The sequence below is a fragment of the Anoplophora glabripennis genome, unplaced genomic scaffold (assembly GCF_000390285.2).
Source record: "Anoplophora glabripennis isolate ALB-LARVAE unplaced genomic scaffold, Agla_2.0 scaffold1, whole genome shotgun sequence".
In the NCBI taxonomy this organism is placed as follows: domain Eukaryota; kingdom Metazoa; phylum Arthropoda; class Insecta; order Coleoptera; family Cerambycidae; genus Anoplophora; species Anoplophora glabripennis.
Window position 1 is genome coordinate 4,548,635 of NW_019417028.1, and position 12,881 is coordinate 4,561,515.

Here is a 12,881-nt window from a genome sequence, read left to right on the forward strand (position 1 = left end):
CCCCGGGCTGACTATTATTTATTATCTCAGAGGAAGACTTACAAGTCGACAATAAATCTCATTATAACACCAACAACAATCGCGTCCAATGACTCACTAACCGCCTCAGGGGACTCCGAGAGGCCCACTTTTTCCGCGCAATCACCGCCCATTATAAAAACATCTCCTTATCACCCGATTTAAAAATAAAATCGCCAATATACGACACGGCAGTCTTAAAAGGATATGTAGGCCGGAGCGATGTTAACAAACCTGAAGATCAGGTTAGACTTTTATACTCGCTTGTCGTGGTCGACGTCGCCAAAGGCCCCGGAGCGAGACAAACGTGGAACAGTAGATGGTACAGTCGGGTCGAAGAGTCACGAAACGACTTATGTTTGTTTACTCGCTATCAAAATGAAACCTGGGACACAGCGATTGAAGAGGTGTGGCAACAGATTGAATTTCCAATGACTGATGAGCTTAGATATAAAATTTGCCTCCACTGCAGTCGCTGTTTATGTTCTTTTTGAGAATAATTGGTCAGCCTCGCCAATGTATTGGAAGATTGCATTCTTGGATGTCTTCGTCAACTGTCAACTAACACCATATTATACATACAGCACAGATCAATTGTATAAGGTGTCTCAAACTTTATAGTATGGGCCTACTGTGAGGATACAAAAAACGACTACTTGATCCTTCCACAGTTAATGTAATTTTTATTATAACTTTTAAATGGGAAGTAGAAGTCATCTGCATGTAAAAGAAAATTATTACAAATATCATTAATGAACGTTTAAGATATTAGTGGCCCAAGAACGGAACCATGAGGTACCTTTTGCCACCTTTCCTTACTGTAAGGTAGATTTTGTGTGTGTCCAAATCTAAGAAAGAATGATGTATACATCAGTTATACTAAAATGAAGAAAAGTATGATGTTGTGCCGATCTCCCTATCCTACTAACTCCATTTCTAATTCTTGTATGTACAATTGATTATTAAACAAAGATATCGCTTTTAGTTGTGCAAAAAATTAGTCGCGTTCCTATTATTTTTCTATAATTATACATTGTCTAACAAGTCACGCAACACTCGAACAATTAACAGTAAACGGTATTTTTATAGCCAGGACAACAACAGTAAAAGCCGAAAGAAACAAGTAAACACCTCCCGACATAAATCAAAGCTGCATTTAGAAGTAAAGCAAACAAACAATACGAAAGGTGTCAGTCCAGTCACGTAGAAATTCTGACAACGCAACACGAGTTAATATTTAATAACACTGCCGTTTTCGTATGGTAGTTACAATAATCGAAACATAGATCGCATAACACCAATTTATGCATGGATGTTCTTTGCATGGAAACAGGTGCATTATATTTAACTACTGCTGATTGGAGATAACCTACTGGTTGTCACTTCTATGCAGTAGGAAGTGCATTACACTGATTCAGTAATATCGATAATAAATTGTAATTTGTATAATATTTGAAACGGTCCAAAGCGTTCGCAGAGCATTGGTGACGTCACACCGTTCGATTGGCTCCATCTGACGAGTCAGTGCGCTGTTAAGTATTGTCTCAAGTCATTTATTTGTAGTATAGTTTATGTTTTTTCCCTTATTTTTGGTGTAGTTTAAGTTTATTCCGTTTATTATCTGAGAAAGCTATTCAACTATAATTCACTTTCTGTTGCTTTTACTGTTTCTCGAATCGCGCTCTCTCTTCAAATTGTGGATCGGTAGTGAGAAGTGAACATTTTTTTAAACGCTGATAGCAAAAAAAATCCGTACGCACACTTTCAACAGTACTCATAGCAGAAACAATTTTATATGTACTTTAACTGAATATATTTAAAGTAACGGATATTTTGCAGAATTCTCGACATTTTCCAGACATTTATTAATATGTATTTATATCTACAAGTTCTTGAAGTAGATAGGAGCGTTTTCTGGATTATCATAAGTTACACCCCACTTTTTTTTCCCAGGATTATGTGAATTGGAGACGGGGGAGTCAAACATCATCCTAGACATAGAAGAAAGCAGAGAATCATGTAAGTTGGCATCAATAATTTTCACGACAATTATTCTTACGAAAACAAACTATCGTTGTTAAAAAAAACCAGGTTAGTAAGTCAAGAAGCGAGTAATTTGCTTAATTATATACATATTTACGTTAGAATGCTACTAACAATAACAAATGCCGGTATTGTTTGTTTTCGTGGGTCAGCAGATTTCTTGTTTAAATTTTGTACTGGGAAATAATCAAGCAACCGTTGGCTGTCACAATAACTGTAAACTCGCCTCAGGATTCCATGAGAATCTTTATATAGAGTGTCCCAAATTATATAATTATACGTGGTGTCCCAAATAACAACTGATTAATCTTTACCACCTTCATTATCAACAACAGATAAATAAAAATTTGTTAAGACACTACCAAATAATTATTTTTCATTGTTTTTGTCGCTTCCTACTCTTCTAATTAAATTCAGTTTAAAATGTGATATTTTTCTAGCCGTTAGTCAAGAAACCACCCCACCAGAGTTACCGATCTCAGGCGAACCAAACGTCGATATATTCCTGGATCTTTCCTTTCCAAAAGGGCCACCGATCTTCTTCCTGAACGGGAAGAAGCTCCAGTTGCTCTCCCCCCTCGACAGGGACGAAGAAAATCTGTCGCATATCGTGTTCCAGGTAAGAAACGTCATATTCACTCAGAAAATTCGAAGAGAGAATTTGATAACCTAAAAGCTGATTTGTTGGATGTAAATCTGGATAAAATGCGGTCCGGCCTAATCACTTTTCACAGAACTTATCACTGACGTAAAGAAAATTGTAGTTTGCTGTTCTATTTTAACCAAACTCTACTTCAAACAAATTCAAAATGGTTTTTACGTGATTTGTCTTCGTCAAGGGTGATAATAGAATAGCAAGAATAGACATTTCTTTAAATACATTTAAAATAAAGTACCAGATGTTCTTTTGTTTACGCTGACATTGTAAATAGAACATATGACCTTCTTTTGTTTCATTTTATATCACATGTACCAACTAGATTTAGATGCTATCGAATTTGAAGCTTACTTGACAAATAAATGGAGCGCTAAGAGTAGTTGGTTTCGATATACTGTTATTCTGTTTGAGACAGACACAGAAAATGAATATTTACACTACTTAGAAATGTTGTATTATTAACTGGTATGTATTGAATTTGTTGTAATACCACAATTATTTCAAATAAGGAGCAGTTGCTTGACCAAGGTTGTTTAACGTGATTGTGGCGTCATTAAATTAAATAAACATTATTTTTTGAACGTATACAATTCAGTCATCAATTGTTTAAGATATCTTTGTTTTTGATAGAAACACCTTCACAGTCTTTTGGGAAAAAGAAAGGAAATATTAAAATCACTTTTATAGTTTATGTTTGCTTATTTCTCATAAATTTGCAATATTTAGTGGAATAAATTAGGAAGTGCCTCATGGTTCTGCTCTGGGGCCGTTATCACTTAGGATGTATTTGAAAAACTATGTAGTTATTTTTTTTTATTGTTCCATAGAATTTTATAGAAATTAATCCAAGTTTATACCAGAACTGAAGCGTCAGTTATAAAAGCCAACAAAGAGAAAGGCGCTATAATTTCTCACACAATTACTAATATACAGTGTGTCCCACTAAGGTAGGCAAGGTACGATATTAGGGAAAGTATAGGCCCTAGAATTTCGGGAAAAAATTTAGGTTAATAAATCGACCAAGAGAAATCCCTGGAAATAGTTTTCAAGTTCGTAGAGTTTTTCTAATACCGTACCTCGCCGACCTTAGTAGGACGTCCGGTATATTTTCTGTTACTACTCTTTTCCTGAAACTGGATTAGAATACACGAACGGAAAAATCGCGTTTTGTACTCTCGGTAATTGGAATAATCAGCGTATTCATTCATGGGTAAGATCAATAGGCCTCAGTCCGCCGTAGTATTTCCCATTATGGGCATTGTTAGGGAACCGGTCGTGGATTTTTTTTAACCTCGGTCGGTCGGTAAAGAACCTGCTCCACTCTCTGCAGATCGACTTACCGAGAGATATCGCTGTGGCTGCAATTACGGAACGTTTTAACAACTCACGCTACCGAGAAATTATAACTTCGAGGCTACAAGGGGGAAATTTTCGGTTACGTGGTGATATAGGAGCCAATGTGGGTTTATATTTACGTTGTAGACTGTTTGCTCTACGATCAAATATGTAGTTCTTCATGCAATTCTAAGAAATAGCGCGACGGAAAAATTTTGCAAATTTTCTTTTTTTTTCTGAGTCTACGACTTGGAAAAAATTTTTTCAGCTAAGCCATTGCATGGACCAGATAGCTTGTTTATTCAGCTTCAATTTCCTTTTTTTTAACTTCGATACGACCATTTTTCATCGAAATATCGGGCTTTTAATGGAAAAGGATCCTTTTGTCTTCAATCATCGATATCTTGGCGACAAATGATCGTACAGAGAATTGAAGGACATTGTTTCGAAAACTGGATTAAATTTGCTATAACATACTGCCGCAACTTTTCGGAAAAAATATTTTTTTCACCTTTTACACGAATTTTAAAAAACAGGAAAAAAGAGTAATTTATGGATTTTTTAGAAAATTGACAGTTAAATTAAAAATATTTACGAAATGACTAATGTTAAGCATAACTCTTAAAGTTCGATATACCTAGAAGAACCCTGTGAAGTTTCATCTCGATTTATTCGAGATCTAACATTAAAAAGATATACGAATTTAATGATACGTCTTTCTCATCTATTTCTTCTTGATCTGGATTAGTTTTGAATTACATAAGTTATTTTTAATTTATTTCCTATGACCTGAAGCTATTTAACAAGATCTCAACTGATTTCGAAATACTTGTCTTCCAGTTTTGCAAAAAAACTTGTCGAAAACGTTGTTTTGATCCAAATACCTATCAGCAATTAAGTAGAAAGTACAACGCAATTACCGTACCAAATTTACGTTTTATTGGATAATGTAGATAGGATATTAAGAAACCACCACATTCTAACAATTAGCTGGAACTGTATGTATGTCGAATTAATTCACAGTCTTGTTCTTGTTGTCAATGTCGCTTGAAATGCGTGTACAAATTGGCTTTAATTTGACGCAGGTACCATTCCAAAACTAAGTTAAAATATAATATGGACTCGTAGCACATTTTGTCAATTTTCGAGTAGTATTTTTATACTCTTTAGTTTGGTTTTAACTACTAGTACTCGGTTTTCACATTACTTATTGTTTTTTACGTCATTTACGTAGTTCAAGCGTTGTTCAAGGCTTATACAACAAATTATACTCCATCATATACACCCCACTGACTTATCCTCCTTTTTTTTCCAGCTAATATGCACCGTAAAAGCCACCCACAAGAAGAGGACCGTCCCTGTGATCGTAAGACTGACCGACATCAACGACAACGCGCCCCAGTTCGTCAACACTCCATACGAGACCAGCATATCGGAGGTAAAGTACCCGAAGGTAGCGCGAGGGCTTAGGTAAAACTTTCTTGTTTTGCAGCTGACGCCAGTTGGGACGACCATATTTCAGAACATCGTCGCTAAAGATAAAGACACCGGAGTCAACGCACTTGTGGAGTACTCGATAGTCAAAGGTAAGGCTGGTTAGCGGACTTGCCTACGTTTCCAGTTGTTAACATTATTAAATGCGGTGTGATGAAACCGCCTCAATTTTCTCGGTTAATATTAGTCGTATGAAAAAATGTCAAGGGGGAAAAAACTTTTAGAATTTAATTATCTACCCACTGATACTATACAAGCCATCAAAATCGAAAGCCTATTGAGTCAAATCAAAGGTACAGACCACTTTTTTTGTGTATCGGTGTTATCGTTCTTGTTTCAAACACTTGCAACAACCACGCGCTGTCTCCTGTTCCAGCCGACAGCTTGCCACCAGATGAAGGAATAGGACGAGATCGCATCCACAGCGAGGACGGCTTCGGCTTCTTCGCCATCAACCTACCGCATCAGGGTCAAGTTACGGTCAATAGGACGCTGGACTTCGAAAAGACACAGAGATATTACGTCACAGTCGTCGCTACGGTAAGTCGTCCCAATTTGTACGACCGATTCTCGCGTCTACCATTCGATTCACACGCGTCTAATTGGCATTCAGTGTCGGGAGGAACGTGGCTGTGGCAGCAGCGCGTCTATGGTATATACGGGGTGTTGCATTTCAAACTCACCAGCTCCGTATCTCAATAACATGAAAATCTGTATTTTCCAAAAAAAAGTGATTAAAACAAACTTGTATGCAAGAGGGCTGGCCTATTATTATTCTATAGATCGCATTTGCATAAATTTGCATAACTATACATCGTAACAGTTACTGGCTGTTAGGTAAATTATAATTTGGTTTTTAACAACTATTTACGCAAGCTTCTACATCGTCGTTAAAATAGGAGCCAATAAATGTTCAATTTGGGTCGCTTGTAATTAATTTAATAATTCTGAGCCTTAAATGTTTTGATTAATGTCGATTTTACGTGAATATTTTTATAGTAAGCAGTAGTGATTGGATACACCACTTAACTGTTACGCTGGAAAGATATTTAACATGAAAAGCGTGGAAAATTGTAAATACTTTATAATTAATTAATGAATTTAAATGGAAAACTGCAAAAAAAGTTGATTAATAGAAAGCTTCTGGTATTTTTTTTCTGTTATTAATAATCCGTTCTTAATATTAAGTAACTTATTATCTAATACCTTGTTATTAAAGAATACAACTTTTCAGGTATTTTTGAGAATCTGAAATTGTTCTTTGCGCTCAAGAAACCCCCAGTTTCTGCTGTGAACATTTTAAACGGCTTTAGATCCTATTGTATATAAATTTTGATCGGATTCGACACGTTTGAAAAGGAAGTGCACCAACTAAAGAGTGTTTTTGGTGTCTACAATAATAACTTCGAACTTTTTTTGTATCCATTACAGCGCACAGTCACTTTCACACAATTATAGGCCAGCTATGACATAATATTGTTACCTGCCTTTCACTCTGTTGTAAACATGGCCGAGAATCAAAATATATGTGCGACAATTCCTCAGAATGACTTGTCAGCACAAAGGAATTAGTATTTAATACGAATATACGAGGTCTGTTAAATAAATAATGTTCGGTTATTTTCTGAACAGGCCTTGTATATGCCTTTGCGATATAATTCTGTTTCGTTATCATCAAACATTACTTTTCGGTCCAGTTTACATCCTATACCCACACGTGTGTTTCTATGACTCAGGCCGTCATCAACCGTTACAAGCTTTAACATTTAGAGTATGTTAATAACGAATTAGCATATACATAATATTTTTGTCTTGCCGCTGCCGGTGTCAGCGTTGTATGAAGTTCAGTTCTTTCGTGTTGAACACCTGTACTTATTGGGGACATTGCCACGAATACGAGCCGAGCTGGAGAACGATCTAATTTGGATAAGTCTCTCTCCAAATAAGTCCAGGACAGATCCCGGAGAGATAAAGAGAGCTGAGTTGAAAGCAGAAATGGTGTAGTATTAGACTTTGACGATGGCAACAAAGCCTTAGTGGGTGTGCGGTGTGTTGGTCGTTATTCTTGGTAACACCTTAGGGGATTAATCCTACAAAGTAAACAATTGCAGGATCATAAATCTGTTCTTTAGAGAAACCCTAAATGTGTTTTTAAATTGTATAAGTTAGATAAAATACTACTGGGCAGTTCTTGTGCTATATTCTTAAATGTAACAATTAACAACTTAAACAATTAACGTCAAGATCATAGTAACAACAATCAGCAAGGCTTTCTTTAAATTTTGATTTCAATGATACGACTTCAAAATGTCAGGTTTGATTTATGACATTATTGTAGTTGCAATTCCAAATTCTAAAAATAGTATGTCACGTACATTTGCAATTACTTCTCATCTGAGTTCTGTTTCTCACCTAGAAATTCTCAAGAAATATATTAAAATTAAATTGGAAATTAAAACTGAAATTTCACGCTTTTTTATGCGCTATCAAGCAGGTAGATGTTACAACCAACCAGTCGGCAAAAATACCCTTTCTTTGATAAGATTGCACAGTTTACGAAACTAGAACATCCTGAAACATGTACAGGCCATTCATTCCGAAGAACATCGACAACGTTACTGGCTATTAACAATGTATTAATAGTCTATTTGCTATGGTGGGAGCAGATTTCTTCCAATTTTTCCTATTATTTGCAACTTTCTTCAGGTAAATCACCAAGCAATATAGACCACTGTATAAATAAACGTTAGTATTGTTCATTGTTTGTGGTGCTACCTGGATAAAATACGTAGATACCTCCACACCTACTTGATATTTAAAATAAATAATCAGCTATCATAACCCAAGTCCTTGAAATTAACTTAAAATATGCTTCGATTAGTGTATACCTGAACAAGATCTGATAATAAAGCTCTATCATCGACGAAAATAGAAAATATAAACGCATAATTAACGGCGTTATTTTCCATTTTAGTATCTCTAATTACCTCACCCGTATCACTTCAAAATTCGAATCAGCAGGCATATAAGCCGTAATTGTCCCACCAGTTATATAATATTAATCGGTCTACAAGATCGTTATCGATTATCACAACTGCATATAATCAGATTTTAATTGTAGGTGTAGCAAAGAGGAATGCGGAGAGAAAGCAAAATATTGATACGATTGTTGCTACTGTGCGGTAAGGACATGTCGCTGTATCGTTAGAATCGGTGAATGTGAAGTTACAACAGCTCACATGCAGTTGTCGCCTGTTGACTGATTGAATGTGGAACCCAGTCGAGTGTAAAAATTGAAAGCGGCTTGTTGATTCGAAATTAGACAAAAATCGGGGGCGCATTTCCTTTTCTGGTGTACAGGGCGAGCGAAATAGTTTACTCTAATGGATACAGTTTTATTTTTGATCAGTGGTCAATGCGCAAGAATTTGGCGTTATAGTCCAATCAAATTATATTTTTATGTGCAATTTAGGAAAAATTGAAATCCGTAGAATTGAATGAACTTTACTTGAACCTGTTGGTCGTAGGGATACATTTTTTTAATTCGTGAAAAAATGTCAGCTTTCATGTGGCAATAATCGCATTCCGATTAAATTTCAGCGATAGGGAAAGATCTACATTTTTCGATACGAAAAAAGAAGTCAAAGTTTCGGTAGATTTTCGGCATATTTCCTATTATTTTGCAATACGTGCACAATTTGCACAGGAAAGTACAATTCTTAGAGAAAATTTTAAGCCCAATATGGGTCACGTAAGAGCATTATTGTATGCTTTATTGAACCTTGAAGAAAAATGTATTTTTTTTCGAAAAACTCAATTTTTGCAAAAACTATCAAATATTTTGCAATTTTACAAAAATGCGCTTATTCTACTTGAAAAGGATTACATATTCTGAAAGTTTCGTAAAAAAATCTTTTTTCGTTTTAAAGGTACGGAAATTTTTAAAATTGGGATATTTAGTCGTTTTTTTGCAATAACTAATATATTTGGTTATCAAAAAATTTTTTGTTATAATAAGTTCTACAGCTTTTAGCTAAAACATTTCTAAAATGTAGAGTTTTTTTTTTATTGAAAAAACTGTTTTTTGTGAACATTGGATGCCACTTTTTCTCATATTTACGTGTCTTTGTTTACTGAACTAATTTTTTGCAAAAAACGGAGTTTTTTTGGCCATTTTGCTTGGCTTTTTTTGTTACCAGTACCCAACAGATGGAAGTTGTATTTTGGTAATAGTTGTTGATGACAGAAACGTCGTTTTTTTGTATTATTCATATAAATGAACAAAATTGATATTTGTAGGTTTCCTTTTTTAATTTTGATTCAGACTAAGCACACGTAACATTATTGAGCGTTAAGAATAAGTACGTGGACAAAGGGGCCCTAGAACAGATCCCTGGAGCATTCCGTGTCAAATTTCTTAAAATTAAACTTAATAAAACTTATTCCTTAGAGATAACACCTACATATTATTCTATAATTTCATCTCCTCAGCTAGTGAAAGCGGATTTGTCGAAATTAAAATCATAATTACTTTTATATTTACCGTAACACACGCGAAAGAGACAAAAGAATTTGAAATTTAGGAAATACCTATGTCTCATTAGAAAGTGTCATGATTCTTGGACTTAAATCGCTTTTACATGAATGTTAATAGTAAAATGTAAAATTAAAAAATGTAAAGATATACAGTCAGATATCAGGAGTATCGTTATTTTAAAATAAAACATAAAAAGATACTTTACTTAGACAGAAAGCATATATCGACATAGAATTTTATATCAGCAAATTCAACTGTTTTTGCCGCTATTATTATTATTATTATTAATTAATAAAATTAATTTGTGGTTTTAATTAATAAAATAATTTCACATACTCGAAAAACTAATATAAACACTATCGCAAAAACGTTAATACTAAAATCGGATACAACTTCAATAATTTTTTTTCTCGGAAACTATAATAATTTTACAAAAACATTACATTTTTAAAAAATTAAATCTATGTTACATGTTTTTAGTTATGCTCATTGATTCCAATTTAAGTTGGAAAAATATAATGAACATTTTAACACCATTTAGAATGAACCTTATATACAGAGCGTAATAAATTCCTAACACCAAAAATGAAGAAATAATTTTATTTTAACATAACCGTTTTTTTTTTTTCGTAGGATCGAGCTAGAGACGAATCCCAACGACTATCCTCCACCACCACTTTGACAGTGAACATCAAGGACGATGACGACCTGCCTCCATCTTTTATATACAAGGGATGCATGCTTCTGGATGGCTCCTGTATCAACCCGGAATATACAGCATCGGTAAGCTCAACCATTTTCAGTAAGTTATAGTAATAATACACCAGCTCTTCGCCCACACAGATGTGAAACTAGAGTAGCAACGCGTCATTTCTTTATCAGAGTTGAGAAATTGAACTGAAAGGAGATAAAATGATGTGGGTACATATATTTCTGTAATTATTAACGCTATAAATAACGAAGATAATAAGTAAATTTATTGCGGCGATAATCAAGTCTCAGAAAAGTTTGCAGTGATATAAAAATTATTATACGTGTGACGTTTCCAATCATTGCACACAAGAATGCTCGATAAGGATAAGATCTGCCTATTTTATAACCCCGCGCCCGCACTTGTGGTCAAAACAACTAGGTAGAAGTTCCCACATTTAATTTTCACATAAAAGAATAATGGTTTACACCCACGCAAAGTTTTTTAATGTCGTTAACTGATGTTTTAGCTGAAATCATTAATTTGTCGTCAGGTTGTGCTTTTGTGTCAGTGCAAAAAATTATACTTACAAATTAATTTGTTATGTCAAATTAATTACGACTGCTTCGCCAGTTTAATTATAAAAATGCTTTAATTTATTTCCAGTAATTATTTAAATTTGACAGACGCGCATAAAAAACATTTTATGGGTCAATTTAATCAAATTGGGAATTAGTCAAAGGTGTGGTAGTCTGCTGTTAAAATAAAAATGTCGGTAAGGAAAATTATATGGTCTCAAATGTGATAACACCAAAAAAAATTAACAATTATTTCCAATTTTTTTAAATCCACTTGTACGCCACTGGAAAACCGGTCGAATGGCTCTTAGAAACAGATGTAAGATGCCATTTGCATGCATTAACACCGCGTTTCGCATCAATGACTTCAAAAAGGCGTCAGAAAAAATCGCCGATAAAATATGGACTGCCCTTGAGATTATATCCAGAGACCCGTGGTCGTTTATTGAGCTTACGTTTCATTTCACGCGATGTGCGATAACTGTGAAACCAGCAGGTGCATAGATAACTCATTCCAATATAAAACTCGAGGAGATGCGCCTCAAGGTACAATACTAAGCCCCATTAGCTTCAAAGTTTATTCGAATAAAGCGTTTATATCAATATAAGACGTCAAAGATCATCAAACTGCAAGGGTGGCGCTGCTTACTGTTAAACTATGTTTGTCTTCAAGTTTTTCGATATTTTCAGGTGTCCAGCGGCGTTTTGCAAGGTATTCTCAACATATCTCCCGAGAAAATCCAAGCAGTGGACATGGATACCATCAACTCGCCCATCCGCTATTCCTTCGTCAGCGGTACTCCGGATTCCTACGGCGAATACTTCCGGATAGACCAGGAAACTGGAGCAGTGCACCAGACCAAGCCCGTGGATACGTCGACCACGAAAAAGTTCGAGATTATCATCAAGGTTAGTTGATCGAAGATACTTTCTCTCGTTCTTGTATACAACCAAGCAATTGACATTTGTAACATCTACAACAAGTGCTGTTGTTTTATCTCAAATTTTTCACCAGATAAAATTGCAACTATATGTTGAATAAAACTCAATTTATTGGTGAAAGAAAGTTTCTCAACAGACAATGGATATTATGAATTTCTGAGAATGCCGTTTGGTCTAAAAAATGCTCCTACAACTTTTCAATGAACTATGAATTTCTATCAGGTCTACACAGTTACACAGCAGATGTGTAATGTATTGGATGATAGATTGCCTGTTGGATATGTGTTTTAAATAAATACCCTTTATCTCTTTGCAATATTTGGTCATCGAGTGACTCACCGCCTGCCAGATTTCGACTACACAACATTCCCACAAGAAGGACAAGGCCTGTTACCTTTTACGAAACATATCCAGCAGGGATCTGTCCAATCCACTGCCCACTCCGTAAGGAAGTGTCAATTAAGTAATATGACATGAAAACGCGACATTATAAGCGCATTTCCGCTACGTACAAAAAACTGTTAGGCCGTTTGATGTCGCTTTTCTATCGGCGTGTAATATTTTGCGTAATAACCTCCACACAAT

General features: G+C 35.1%; 1 protein-coding gene across 1 annotated transcript in view; it reads left to right on the top strand.

Annotated features, from left to right (window-relative positions):
* Window positions 1–12,881, top strand: part of LOC108916412 (cadherin-99C) — a 37,330-nt gene that overhangs the window by 16,945 nt on the left and 7,504 nt on the right. The window contains exons 3-9 of the mRNA XM_018722694.2: window positions 1,972–2,037; window positions 2,502–2,680; window positions 5,370–5,492; window positions 5,547–5,640; window positions 5,925–6,088; window positions 10,719–10,868; window positions 12,045–12,263. Coding sequence (XP_018578210.1) covers window positions 1,972–2,037; window positions 2,502–2,680; window positions 5,370–5,492; window positions 5,547–5,640; window positions 5,925–6,088; window positions 10,719–10,868; window positions 12,045–12,263 — 995 coding nt within the window. The remainder of the gene's footprint in view (window positions 1–1,971; window positions 2,038–2,501; window positions 2,681–5,369; window positions 5,493–5,546; window positions 5,641–5,924; window positions 6,089–10,718; window positions 10,869–12,044; window positions 12,264–12,881) is intronic.